Here is a 15089-nt window from a genome sequence, read left to right as displayed (position 1 = left end):
ATGGACTATAGGAGGTTCTAGTGCAAGGATTGGCCAACCATGGTGCAAGGGCCAAATTCAGCCTGCTGATTGGCTGTGTAAATAAAGTTCTGTTGGCACACAGCCATGCCCACTGGTTTCTGTATTGTCTATGGCTGCTTTCACTCTAAGTGGACAGAGTTGAGTAGATGCTTCAGGGACTGTATGGGCCCACAAAGCCTAAGTAGTTTAATAGTTATTAGGTGGCCCTTTACAGAAAAAGCCGGCCAGTCCCTGCTCTAATGAACCGAGGGCTGGCCTGTGTGAGCTACGGGACCTACATTTCAGTCTTACTTGGGCCAAAGGCAAGCCGCCTCACCTTGCTGGTTCTCACTTTGCGCATCTAGAGGGTAAAATGATCTCTGAATTTCTAAAAGACCTGTGACTCTGGGATGTCAGGACTACACAGAAAACATCCTAATTTCCATACAAACAAGCATTTGAGAGCCAGGTTGGGTGGCCTTCATTTGGAAGCATACCTGGTCTAAAACATACCTGGTCTAACAGGCAGAATCCAGTAGTAGCCCCGGCCGGATGCCACAAGAGTAATTGCCTGATACAGTCAGCTGGGACTAGACAAGAGTTTAGGAGACGGGAAGAGTGAGGACAGGAGGCAGACAGGGGGCGGATATCCTGGGCTCCTGTACAGCTGATGTTGACACAGGGGCCCTGGGACATTGTGCACCAGCCTCACACACACAAATTCCATTTTGCTGAGAGTCCAACGCAAACATGATTCCCTAACTCACCACTCCACGTGCCCCTGATGCTGGTACTTTGGGTCAACCGATATTAACAAGCCTATTCTAGGTCTCAGAGACTCTGCCACACACAGGGATATAGAAGGCATGATGACATTTGGACTCCCTGAGGAGCTCACAGTCAAGGGGGAGAGACACATGTCAATACATAATTATAGGAGAGTTCCGTGAGCCACCTGTGAGGGGAAACGCATGACTCTGGGTCTCTAGCTTGGGCAACAGGTGATGCCATTAACAAGGCAGGGCACGTGGGGAGGGACAGTGGGCCTTAGGAGACGGGGAGGGTGTGCAAAGAAGGGAAAGATGCCTCCTTTGGGGCATGTTGATTTCAACACAGGCACTTGAAGGACTGAATGACAAAGCTGTGATTTCCTGTGAAAAGCAAAGCAGTCTCTCTGTAGGCCTGCAAGCATTGAAGAGGAATGATGTATGTGTTGCTGTGCTTACTTCCCAGAGCTGAGAGGAATCCCGGTGCACATGCCCCCCCCCAAAGATCCCCGGGCTCGTTAGGGGTCACTTGCCTTACCCTATCTTAGCCCCCCAGGAGAGAACTGGGCCAGAAATACCCTTGAGAAATGCACACTTTTTAGGAATGTTTCTATTTTCTCTCGACCCAAATGATCAGTAATTGCCTGACTATGGCTCACCGACTGTCCTGATTGGATCTCCACCAAACGGGAATATTGGGAACCTAGAACCCTGGACATCTAAACTGAAGAGGTCACTTTCTGTTATGGTTTCATACAAGTGAAAAGAAATCCCTGAGACACCATGAACTCATGTTCTCCCAATTATTTTGTTTTCTCTGAGCTGTAGGCACCCGCGTGGAAGTGTGACTCTGAGATGGCTAGATGGAATCCCTTTCCCTTGCTCTGGGATTCAGGGTATGGTTCATACAATGAGTGAAAATCCACAGGGGCACAGTACACAGGCAGACTGAGTCATGTGTGCCCTGCAAAGTAGTTGAGTCAACTGACTTTGAAGCAGGGGGGTTTTCCCCTTCCCAGGCAAGGCCTTGGTATCTGCGAAGCAGATTTGATGATGGTATGCGTTTGCCAGCAGGGAGCCTGTGTGAGTGCCTGCTCAGTTGGTTTGAGTACCAGGCTAGCAAGGCACACTTGTGAGCTGCTCCCTGGCCAGATGGCCTTGCTGGAGTCCTGGGTAGCCACGTGCCTCTCCTCAGCACTTATCACAGACCTAATTATATGCCTATCTGTGGGATCATTTTACTGAGGCCTGGCTCCTACACTCACTAATGGCTACAGGGACCATGTCTGTTTTTGCTCATTACCGTTACCTGGTGCCTGGATAGGTGCTTCATAGGGGTGTGTTGAATAAATGACAGAAAGCCTATCCCCACTGCTAGGAAATAGACTCAAAGGGTACATTCTACCAACGGTGTCTGTCTCCTTGTCTTTATTTACCAAGAATTGCAAAAATTATTACCTAGTGAAGGTCTGGGGAGATTTTGCCCTCTCTGTTTAGAATCTTGTCTAGGGCACCCTGTTTACAGTTCAAGTGGGATTGACTAAGAAATCATTCAGAGGAATGTTGCTTCAATATCAGATAGCCAGAGGGGCAAGGTGTGGGTGCCAAAACCTCAGTGCTGCTGGCTCAAGGCTGAAGGCTGCATTGGGGGCAGATATGAGCCTCAGTGAAGAGTATAAGGAAATGTGTAGGAAGTCTCTTCATTCATATCTAAGGTGGGGCCAGAGAAAAACAATGGCAGAGCTGTCCAGGGCTTCACTCCCCAGCCTTGTGGGGAGTGGTCCAGCTTTGTGCCACGCTTTTGGTGCTCCACCTGGATTGAAGACTTGGCACCCTGACCCTCACCTTGCTTCACTGGATAGATAGCTCAGGTTGTAACCCCCACATTGGCAGCAACAGCCAAACACACTTAGGCATAGTGCCAACACATAACCCTAGAGTTACAGGTTGTTAGAGCTACAGGTAATTTAAAGAAAATCTAGACCAAATTCTTGAAGCAGAGGTCAAGAGAGTAAAATTCTAAATTTGGCCCCTTTCTTATCTAATACTAAATACTCATCACCTTCCAGTTATCACTTAACAAGAATTCTTATTGCTATTGATCAAGTGCTTACCACGTTCCAGGAACTCTGCTAAGTGCTCTACATGGATGATCTCATTTAACCCTCACACAATGCTGAGGAAGAGAGACTATAATGGTTTCCATTTTACAACAATTGTTCAATGGAGAGGTTCAATGACTCAACCAATGTCACGCGGTTGGTGGCGGGAAGCCCTGGGCCTTCTAACTTCTAGTTCAAGGTTCAGCCCCTTTCTTCATACTGACTGCCAACTACAAGTCCTCTAAGCTATATTTGAATTACTTACATGAAGATAGCTGGCATATCTCTTACTTACCAAATGACTTTCTAATGTTTCCATGAAACAAAATTTCCAGCCTCACTAATACTAACATACAACTCTTTATGAGACTATTTTTCCCCCCAAGATTTTTCACTCAGTGCCTGTTCCTGTCCAACTCCAGAATCTACTGCCCACTGTGCTGGAAGACCAAAGGCAAGATCCCTTCCCTTTCCCTCCAACAAACATTTCTGTAAAACACGTGAGCCAGGTAGGGAATTAGGCTTTGAATGGAAAACAAAGATAAACACATGCTCCCCATTTTCCCGGTACTGGTAGGAGAAAGATATGATGAAGACACATATGCCTATGAAACAGGGCAACCCATAACCAGTGTACTGTCAAGACAGGTGGCAAAATTAAGTGCTCCGGGAATTCGGAGGCTGGACTTACTTCTATCGATCCAACAAGCTTTTTTATCCATAGGCTCCAGGAAGGAGATGGCCCTTGAGGTAGGCCTTGCAGGAGGAGCAGAATTTCAACAAGTATATGTGGAGCCTTGCCTGGATTGGGTCATAAACACTTCCCATTTTCTGGGTGCCTGGCTTGTGCAATACACACAGTAGGACCTCAAATAAATTTTCTAGTTGGATACTAGCCACTTGGGGCTAGCCTAGGAATCATGGGCTTGGTTTTGCTGCCATCACTGGACATAAATCACATGAGTCCTACTTCTCCTCTGGGCCTCTGTTTTTCTCCAATGTGAAACAGGGACATGGATGGGTGTGGGTCTAACCTTGCTCGTGGGTTTCTGGTTAGAATTACATTAAGTTAATATACGCAAAGCTACTTGCAAGCCAAAATGAAATAAACACAATGAGACTACCTGTCACTATTTTCATTGGTGTTGTAAAAACTAAAAAGAACCAATGCCCCTGTATTTCTCATTGATCCAACAACCTTTTTTGACTAACTACACTGGCTCAGGTACTGGGCATACAAAGATGACCTACATCCAGCCTCCATCCTTGAAATCTGAAAGGCCTCGGAAAGGAGACAGTAGATACAGTACAATTGATGATATGAGCTGAATGTGCTAGGACAAAAGCTGGGCTGGAGTTTGACAGGAGCTCTGCTCTTTCTTAGTGACAGTGCATGTAGATGCAAATGCTAAAGGTAAGAACTTCAAAATCAGGAATTCAACTGGTATGCTCCAGCATAAAATAGAATTAAAGAGGAGGGGACATTTTTTTAAAAAGTTTGAACTTATGCTGTGTTGCAGGCACTTTCACATCCATCATCTTCATAAAAAGCTATCTATGTGTTATTATACCCATTTTATAGATGAGGAATCTGAAGCTCAGGGAGGTGGGGTAACTTCTCAAGGTTTATAAAACTATAAGGTGTAAAGCCTAAATTTAAACACAGGTCATTCAACTGCTTGGTGTTTTTCCCAGTACCCCTATTGCTTTCTAATCTGCCAACTTCTTATAGACTTCATTCCATGCTAACTTGAACAACCTTCTTTCTTGGATTGCTTTTCCAAGGAGAAAGACTGATTTTTGATGAGAGAGATTTGACAGCAACCCCTTCTATTGTCATTTCCTCTTCTCCCTCATCTCCAATCCCAATGAAATTGTCAAGGAAGAAATGAAGAGCTTGCAGAGAGAGATCCCTATCTTCTCAGCTGCTGGCCTATAAATTGTGGGACAAAACACACTGAAAGAAGGAAGAAGCTTGCCATACAATTCTGTTCAAGGAATCTACCTAGACCAAAACCTGGCCATACCTTAACATTGTGGAGACATACAGAACCTATGATCTATAGGAAGCTATATGATTGTCAGACTTATCAGTTTTTTTACAGATAATGAAAACTGAAATCCAAGAAGGTGAAGAGACTTGCCCAACATCACAGATTAGTGAGAGGCAGAGTCTGGACTGGAATCCAGGTCTCTTGACTCCCAGACCAATGTTTTTCTACTAAAATAGGCTCTTTAGCTTTTCCCCGTTAACATCTCAACTTACATGAGATCATCGCCCTTTTAAAAAGAAAGCTCAATGTTGGCATCTCTGAAAAGCCCAGAAGCCAGGGGCCCCTTCTCAGCCTCCACTCTGATCAGCTCATATCCTCCAAAGAACAGGAAGCAGTTTCATTTTTAGCTCTGAAAGCACATTCAAGGGGTGTAAATGGGGCATCTGAGGAAGAGAGTTCCTCTACATGATGGTCAAGAGCGATCAGCAGACACATTACTCTTGCTTGAAGGGGAAGGTATATGGTCAGACATGTAAGGGGAAGATGCAGGCTGTCCTTGAGTCCTAATGAGAACATGTCCTTAGCAAGAGCTTTCCCAAGCGGCTGGGTTGGGGGAGGGGGAGATTCTCCTGATTCTGTTCCAATGGGGCTTGACGCCAGCGTGGGGGTTAGGATAGGAGCACCAGGGTGGGAAAGTTTTCAGGAACTTTCTACAATCTCCAATGCTTCCCCCACCCACTGCTAGTACCCACAACTTCCCCTGCCAAGGGAGAAAGGAGGAACACATTATTCAGCTTAATAATTTATACAAATTGAAAAGTTTACTGTGTGAAATAAAGGGGACTTAAGAGGGCAACAGATAAATAAAAATTTCTGAGTCCTCTCTTAAAGGGTAGAGGTGTAGAGATGACCCTCTTGTGGACCTCCCCTTGGAATATAACAATGTGGTTGTCTAATAGATGGGCATGAAATAAGCAAGTAACCCTTCCCTTAGACAACAGTCAGCCAAGTTTTGTCTCCTTTTACTGGTGGGATCACATCCAGTCCTAATACTAACAGCCTGGGACATCCAAGAACACAGACCCAGATTCACGGACACTTGTCTATGGCAGTGATTTTGCAAACCTAGCAGCTCATCAGAGTCATCTGGGGAGCTCATTACCAGGAGCCAACCCAGAGATTAATTAGATCGATCTGGGCTAGGGCCCAGGAATCTTCATTTACAGCAAGCAGGACAGGTTTAAGAACACACGCTCTGGTTCAACGCCATCCATTTAGCTATGAAAATTTTACATATGATCCTGGTTTGACAGCAAAGAAAACTGAGATGTCAAAAAGTAGGTTAGTGGCAGCACATGGACTCGAACCCAGTCCCCTGCCTCCTGGTGTGGTGTCTTTGCCAGTGACCCTCACGCATGGCTTCTCTCCTCCAGCTCAGCAGCCCACTGAACACCTGAGCATCAGTGGGGCCCTTTCCTCCAATCCCAGAGGAGTCAGGGCTGCCAGGAGCTCTGACTGAATTCCCACTTCACTGGTGGAAATGGCTGGTAAGGGGTAGAGGTGACGGTAGTGTTGAGGGTATTCTCAGAAAGCTGTGTTCTGGATCCTGGTAGGTTAGACGGGGAAAGCACAGCTGATGGCTTCTATGGCACACTAACTTGTTGTTCCCGGCAGAAAGAATAGCGGGTTCGTGGAAGACGCCTGCTGTGTTAGAGGAGCCAAGGGGAGTGAGGGGGGAGCGGACAATGAAGTCTCCGAGGTAAGGGGAGGCCAGACCACCTGAGGGCCTCGAGGCCAATGAAGATCTTTGGCTTTTACTCAGAGCCACTGCAGGATTTGGAGCAGGAGTGTGGCAAAATCTGACACATTTTTGCAGGGGTACTCTGATACAGTGGTGGGAACAGACTGTATAGGGCAGGGGTACAAGCAGGAAATTCAGTTAAGAGGATTTGCTGTAATCCAAGGGGACAGAGGATGGTAGTTGAGACCAAGGTGGTAGGAATGCAGTGGTGAGAAGTGGGTGGATATTTTACTTTTAAAAGTAAAGCTAACAGATTTTCTGATAAATTGGATGTGAGATGTGAGATAAAAGGAGGAGTCAAGGATGATGCCAAGTGTTTTGGCTCCAGCAACTGGCAGGTTGGAGTTATCAATTGAGATGGAGAAGGCTGTGGGTGGAGAAGGTTTGTGGGAGGGACATCAGCAGTTCAGTTTTGGACATGCTGAATCATCAGCATCACGTGGTATTTAAATAAAGTCTCACCACTAGATGAGGTCATCAAGGAAGTGAGTACAAACAGAAAAGAGAAGAGGGTCCTGGCATCAAGAGGTTAGAGAGAAGATGAACAATCAGCAAAAGAGACCGAGAAAGAGTAACCAGTAGGGTAGGAGGAAAACCAGGAATGTGTGGCATCCTAGAAGCCAAGTATATTCAGGAAGAGGGAGTGATCAATTGGGTGAAGTGAGGTCTAGGTTGAGAATTGACTATTAGATTTAGTTATTGAAAGATACTGGTAACTTTGACAGGAGCAACATTTGGCTCCTGACATCATGGAGTCCTGCAGTTGGACTACTGACTGTCATTTAGGGCTCCCTTACTGTTAATTTTCTCTTCTCAATTAGGTTGTAAACTCTGCAACATCAGGGATGACGAGTCAGCATATCCTCAGAACAATCCATCCTTGTCAGGCTGGAGGGCTTTCTAGAGCCTGCTGTAGACCCTGCTACAGTTTGCTAATAGACTCACCTGAATACCCCTCCCACTAGGGCACTGATCTAGAGCAATTTTTCACATCCCTGGCTTACCTTGGACGCAGAATTTCAATTCCTTGGGGTCAGTGACGACCTTCCTGCTTTCCCGGATCACAGCCCGGTTCTTCTTGGTTTCTCCCCAGAGATTGGTGCCACCATACATGCTGGGAATGTTGAGAATGGCAATGCCTTCAAGGAAGATGTTACTCAGGTCCACCCCAACTCCATCACACTGGGAGACGAGAGAAAAGGTCCTGTTAGTGTTCTCAGTGTATCCCAACATGAGGTGCTCTGTGTGTGTGTGTGTGTGTGTGTGTGTGAGTGTGTGCGTGTGTTGGGGGTTCTCCTCATGAAGGATGTGACGGGCCCTCAGCCACAAGCCTGACAAAGATCCAGGGACCCTCTATAGATGTAGAAGTGCTTTAGGGATGGTTCATAAAACAACTGCAAACCTGTTCTCTAGTCCACCCTCATTATCATTAATTCTGTCCCTTTCTAACCACTATGAAGAGTTGGTAGGACACTGAGTTCAGAGCCTAACACATAGTAGATTCTCAACAATGACAGAAAAGTTTCATTTACCACCTCTGATTTTATCCCTTCTGTGAAAGCACCAGACTTTAAGACTGAAAGGCTTTCAGAATTTGCCTGTTTCCCATATCTGTATCGTAAGTGCAATTTTGGCATACATGCTTGCTGATGTAGCAGAGTTTCTTTATCTAATCTCCACCACCCGCATGCCGCCAGGTACAAAAGGCCAGAAGGCTTGAATTTGTCTGTCTCACATATAAAGCCAGCCCTCTTTGCCATAATGTTTATTAACACAGCAAGAAATATATTATCTCTGATCCTTGTTTGTGAGGATTTTAGGTAGTTTACTTCATTTACAGAAGAAAAAACTGGACTCAGAGAGGTTAGCAAAGTTAACGAATAGTGCACAGCTGATAAATAACAGAACAGGGTTTCTAAACTGGGGAATTTGACTACAAAGCCCAAGCTCTTCATCTTGCTTATTGTGAGGCAGTTTGAATCAAAAGCATTCAACCAAAATCCATGGTCTTCAAGGTTACCTACAAATCCAAACTTCGAGAGATTTATCAGTAGAGGAGAAATAGAAAAGCAGGGCTGGTTGCCATATTGGTTTACCTCCTGATTTCTCTGATGCTTTTAATTTATGGTATCTAATCCCCATGACTTGTTTTTCCAATTACAAAATAGAATATAGTGAGCTTCTCTGGTAACCAAGAACTCGTTTCTTCCCTGAGAAATTCTGATTATTTGAAATGTCTCTGTATGTTGAACCAGAGTCTTTCTTTCTGTTTCTACCCATTAGTCCTTTTCTCCCTTCTGAAGCCAGACAGAATGACCCTCCTTCCTCCTCCATTAGGACAGCCCACCAGATACATGATGAAATCATCACCATCACTGTGCATATGTATTAAGCATTGTCATCTGCCAGGTAAGCTTTTGTATACATCTCATCTATTACCTTCAGAATAATCTTATAAGTTAGTTACTATGACTACCCCTTTTTTATATTTGGGGAAACTGAGGCACAGTGGCAGTTAAGTAACTTGTCTAAAGTCACACAACGTACAAATGGAAGTACACAGATTTGACGGCAGGCAGTCAGAGCCCAGATCTTAACCACTCCTCTATTTCTTCTCCCCCTCACACTATCATTTGATTGTGCCTCTTCTGAGTTGAGCAGTGTCCACTCTCTCAGTCCCCTCCTGTAGGACTTGGTTTTCAGACATTTCCCCTTCTGATGGCCCTGTTTTACGTACATTACAGTTTGTTACTCTCCTACTCTGCAAGGCCCTGTAGCATTGAAAACAACACCAATGACAGGATCTAATGATACGGGCGGCAATGGCAGCAGCATTTCCTGGGCTGGGATCCTATGACACTATCATGCCCCAGACGTGAGATAATGTGGGAAGCCCCTGTAAGGGCTGAACACATGTCTCCCATTATCATTATCCTTATTGTTAAATAGGGGCAGAGTTGCAGCAGCGCTTTTGTTAGCGGCTAGATGACAGCTGAATTACTTCAGCTTGAATGGGTGGTCATTTCCATCACCCAGACCCTCTTCCCATCACCTACTTCTCAGCCAGGTCTTCCCTGTCCTGAACTCGTGTAAGTTTGTTTTTTATTTATTTATTTATTTATTTATTTTTTAATAACTTAGACGTAGGGCTTCACGTTGAATTTCAACTAATTTCATCGGGCTTTCAGGTCAAGCCTCCTCCAGCCCAGCGAGTTTATTTTAAAACTTCAATCGATACCCCTTTGCCATAGCTCTCCTATCATTTGGGGATTAAGGCATTAATGCATGTATATAAAGGGCATAAACGGGGACCAAGTCCTCTCTTTGGTCAGTTTAACACACCAGCCCTTGCGCATTAAATAGCCCTCGGGGTGGGGCTGCCCTATGGTATCTACATCCTCTGGACTGAACTGTCATCCAGCCCACTTTTCATTACAATGTGGAATCAGGGAACTTAGACATGACAGGGACCTAAGAGAGCATGCCCCATCTTTCATAAGTGAGGCCTAGCGAGGTTAAGGACCTTGCCTGTGGTCACTGAACTTATTAATGGTGGAGCTAGACCAGTATCCTGGTCTGCCGACCTCAGTCCTGTATTCTTTCCACTCAAACATGACATTGTGCTGACATCCAATAGCATTTCCTAAATGACCACCCTCCAACCTCTATCAGAAAAGGAATAAGAGAACTCAAATGCTTTCCATGTTCTTTTTTGCTTCAAACATTCTGCTTGGCCTTCAGCTGGCTCGCAGCCAGGCTTACAGGTTTGAGTTGCTTTTGTACATTCACACCTGGGTGCACGCCCATCCCGCCTTTCCGTGTATGTGTACCTACCTACTGTCCCTTAAAAGCAGGGGCTCAACCCAGAGGCACCACCAAATGGTTGCTGTCATGGTGATTTGTTTTTAAACTCTTTCCCTTTTACATCTCAAAAGAATTAGTGAATTGTTGGAAACTTATTTTGGAATGTCTTCTATCCTTTCATCCTTTATACACATATTCTTATTTAGGGATTTAGGCTAGAATCCCACTGGGTCAGACTTTTCTTTTCTCCAAACTCTCTGAACTGAGCTTTGCTCCGCTCTGTGCCCAGCATTTCTTCTTGTATCCTTATCACCTCCTAGACACCACGGTCACTTTCCCTCTAGGTTCTTACTTCCCCATCACCTCAATTTGTTCTTTGTTGGTCAAAATGTCCCCCCCTCTTCTGGAGCTCCAGCGTGTGTGGTGTGCTGGTCCCTCACCTCTATTCTCTCCCGGGATTCTCACATAAACGTAATGAGTCACCATTACTACCCCCAGCTGACAGGGTTTTGCAGGGGTCAGGTGCTTACTCAAGGCTATGCAACTTCCACTTTACAAGCTGGCAGAGCTCGGATGCAAACCCTGACAGTCAGATGTCAGTTCCTACTTTGGAGATGAACGTCAGTGAGGCAAATCAGGACTTTTGCTGATGCTAGGCTTATAGCAAAATTAAACTTCCAGCTGTTGTTTGAATAATTGAAAGCTCCCACCATTACCCTGTCTTGTGGCGTACTTAGGGCAGTCCTGGCAGATCAGTGTTGGAGAGCAGTATTATTACATTTTGCCTCTGTGCCAGCTATGTAAAAAACAGTATACCATTAGCGCAGCACAGTCCTTGGCACATAGTATTCCACAAAGTTACCTTTCTTCCCTATTGCCCTTTTAAGTATACCCTGGCCCTCCATCTCCAGTCATAACAAGTTTCAACTTGGTAAGTTAACCTCTCTCTAGAAGAGCAAACAGTCCTCGCTCTCCTTTTGGATATATTGTTCCCTTCCCCCCTTATCTCACTGGGTGTAGGCAGGCTGGGGCACACAGCATAGAAGAGGTGGGAGGAGCCTGGGGATTGTTGGACAGTAGATGCCCCCACCCGTGGAATAGACCTGTTTGAAAACGGAGAGGCAATGCAATGTCTTGGAGAGAGCTTGCCTGGGCCTGGAGACTGAGAGATAAGAGTTTAAATCTTAGCTCCTTCTCTTGCCAGCTGCGTGATCCTGCGTTGATTCCTTAACTTCTTTGGGCTTTAATTTGTCATTTGTATAAGGGGGGTAGGGGTGGGGGAATAAGTATCTACTTCAAGGGTTTGATTGGTCTGTGGAAGGCAGTAACATTCCATAACCGTTTGCATTATTATTACAGTTAGTAATCATTACTAGTTCAGCCAGAAATCATTCTCCCACTACCTGAGACTTTGCTGGAAGGATTCCAATGGCCCCTTGGCCGGACTCATGCTAGTGAGAGCCTTGCCAGCCCATGCCTGCATGCCCGTTCTTCCGGGTTCTTGGCCTAGCCATCATATACTGACTTCCTTCAGAACCCCAGACCCTCGTAGGTCTCGGGAAAAGTGGAAAGTTGGCCCTGCCGAGTTTGGGAAAGTGGAGCCCAGAGTGGTACGTCTTGGGCTTAAATGGAACACAGGCCCTGGGGCCGCTCCCAGGCGGGTTTTGAAGCTAAAACCTCCAAGAGTTCCTTGACGTCATCCAGCCCCCTCCCCCTGCTCTGACTCGGAGAGGGCGAGGGCTGCCTCGGGAGAGCGCAAGGAGGATTGCGGTCCCTGCGCGCACCACTAACCATCCCTACCCTGGGACTGAGCTAGCCGGCTCCTCTCCAAGCCCAGGCTGAGTTGCAGCGGAACGTGGGTATTTATAGCCCAGTTTGGGGCTGAAACAGAGAGTTCTTATCCCAGGCAGCAAGCACGCATACTCCCGAAATTGTGCTCCCCATGTTCGCCGGCGGCGAGGTGCCGGGCAGCAGGCCGCCAGGGTCCGAGGCGGCACTGCAGGCACAGGTGGGGTGGGGTGCATCCTGGCCAGTCCAGCCCCTTGCCCTCTTGGAAGCGGCCTGGGAATCGCCCGAGGCCAGGCCGGGAGCGGCCCACGCACACCTCCTCCCAGGCCCCGTTGCACTGGCCCGCAGCTGTCAGCCACGTTCAGCATTGACAAAACCCATAGTTTTCGTTTCTTTCTGAGCCAGGAATGGTTTGTTTGGTAAAGGGCCAGTGCATAGGTAACCAAATGGTGGGTTACAAAGCCAAAGCGCAGTTACGTGCAAACGAAAAGCATTAGGAATTCGTATTCATCCTCTCCCCGCCTTTCCACCTTGATCTCTGGAATCCCTGAAATCCCCATAATTCTGGACAGAACTAGGACTCTTGGAGTTCTCTGGTTCCTGGGAGGGGCAGAGAGTCGCGGAGGTGAGGGAGGACACTGATGCTGCCCGGGCCCCAGCTGCGGGCTTTTCCACCGCGCCTCCCACCCCCAGCCCCAGTGACGGCCGCCTCGGTGACCTGAAAAGGCGGCGGACCTGAACCTCCCCTGAGCGAGGCCGCCTTCATTTCAGCCCCGACGATCCTATTTCTGAAGGTCCTTAGAGAAGGAGATCCCATAATTTATTTGATGACCTGTTTCAGTTTTTAGCAACTAGGAAATTCTCCCCTCTTCTAACCTCGATTCACAGTGCCACGGATGATGTCGCTTTTCTCTGGTGTAGAATGCTGGCTGTCTTGTTTCCTACTCCTGCCGTGGGGCCGTGGCTGCTCTCTGGATCAGGCCAGAGCTAAGGTGCACTTGTCCCCTTTCTGCTTGAAATTTTCTTTCTTGGATTTGTTGCCACTGCATTATCTTCATTTTATTATCCTCCCATCCTTGATGTCTCCTTCTTGGTCTTTTTTTTTTTTTCCCCTCAATCTTTTTATTATGGGCACTTCCAATATATGGGAAAGTAGAAAGAATAATAAATCCCATGTACTCAAAATCTCAGCTTCAGCAATTAGCAACTCACAGCTAATCTTGTTTTAACTCTACCCCAGTTCATTTCCCCACCTCCACACAGAACTATTTTATAGCAAATCCCTGATACTCTATCATTTAATCTATAAATACTTTCGTATGTATCTTTAAATAAGACTCTTAAAAAGATAATTACCCCAAAACTATTATCACTCTTAAAAGTAACAATAATTTCTTAATATCAATAAATATCCAGTAACTGCTCAAATTTCTGCAATAGCCTCATTTTTAAAAATAATTCGTTTGTCTGAAAGGTCTACAGATTAAATTTGATGGATACGTCTCTTAGCTTCTTTTGATCTATAAATTCCCCATCCTTTTTTCCCCTTGTCTTTTAATATTATTTGAAGGAAATGGGTCATTTGTTCTATAAAGCAGAGCTTCTCAAAGGTTAATATGCGTACAAATCACTGCAGGATTATTAAGATGCAGATTCTGATTGAGGAGGTCTGAGGTGGTGCCTGAGACTCTACATTTCTATGCTCTCTGGTGACTCCATGTGTGATGGACCACACTTTGAGAAGTTAAGGTACAGTATTTCTCAGATTCTGGATTTTACTGATTGCCTCTCTGAGGTGTTTTTAAAACATTCATGGTGTCTCCTCTATTTTCACTAAATTGGTACTTTTAGATCTAGAGGCTTGATCAGTTTCAGGGATGACTTTCTGGCAAGAATACTTTATCAGTGGGGTTGTATATTTCCTATTGCATCCTATCTGGAGGCACATAATTTGCTTGTCTCATTTTTGTTTTTGTTTTTTGCATGATGTTTACATTGGTTAGTGGGTTTAGGTGTTGTCAACCTGAATCTTTCATTATAGAGAAGGATGATCCTTGTCTAGACCCATTAATACAGTCTTCTTGAGGACACCCTAGCACCCTTTCTATGCTTTTCTTCCAAATCTCTACAAATGCCATTTTCTCCATGAATTCTTCCCTGACCACTCTCCTAAAGGAGCTCTCTCTTTCTCTCTTCTCTGTATCTGTGTTCTCATGGAATTAAAAACCTGAAGAGTCTTGAAAGGTCACTCAGTCCCATCAGAGTCAGCAGATCTGGAAATAGACCTTTGGTCATTTGGGTTGGTAGCCAAGAGGTCATGAGTAATTTTGTAAAGAGGAATTTTTGGCAGCTGGATGAGGGTCAAAGCACAGAAAACCAGATGGAATATTAGATTTGGTAATGTCTAATTACCAAAATGAGAACAATGAAACCTTGAGTTGGTAAGTGACCTTCCTAGATTACACAGCTATCCCTTGCAAGAGCTAGGGCTTAACTAGGCATTCCAGGGTGAATAAGGGTGGTAGTGAGGGAACAGAGTCAGAATCTCCATGTGGTTCGAGGGCAAATGGGGCTGGAGAGAGAGGATGGGATCTAAAGAATAATACGATTGAGGAAACTGTTCTTCATGGATGTTTGAGGCAGAGAAGATACTGAATGAAGACTTGTTGGATGAATGCATAGAAGGAAGAAGTTGGGAATGCATAGGATGGGAAGTAAATGGAGTGGAAAGAAGATGCTGAAGATAGTGGCAGGACATTGTCTGGGGATGATACTGGAGTCCTTTCCTTCCCTAGTGAGTGAGAAAGCGGGTGGGAGGGGGCATCTATTGACG

The 15089-nt window shown here is 45.7% G+C and overlaps 1 protein-coding gene across 9 annotated transcripts in view; it reads right to left on the bottom strand.

Annotated features, from left to right (window-relative positions):
* Window positions 1-15089, bottom strand: part of DGKG (diacylglycerol kinase gamma) — a 196384-nt gene that overhangs the window by 36654 nt on the left and 144641 nt on the right. For all 9 annotated transcript variants that reach the window (XM_033128571.1, XM_033128563.1, XM_033128577.1 and 6 more), the window contains one exon: window positions 7669-7846. In XM_033128571.1, coding sequence (XP_032984462.1) covers window positions 7669-7846 — 178 coding nt within the window. The remainder of the gene's footprint in view (window positions 1-7668; window positions 7847-15089) is intronic.

Source organism: Rhinolophus ferrumequinum, chromosome 2, assembly GCF_004115265.2.
Source record: "Rhinolophus ferrumequinum isolate MPI-CBG mRhiFer1 chromosome 2, mRhiFer1_v1.p, whole genome shotgun sequence".
Lineage (NCBI taxonomy): Eukaryota > Metazoa > Chordata > Mammalia > Chiroptera > Rhinolophidae > Rhinolophus > Rhinolophus ferrumequinum.
The sequence above is the reverse complement of the archived record's forward strand: the minus strand, read 5'-3'. Positions and strand labels throughout refer to the sequence as shown.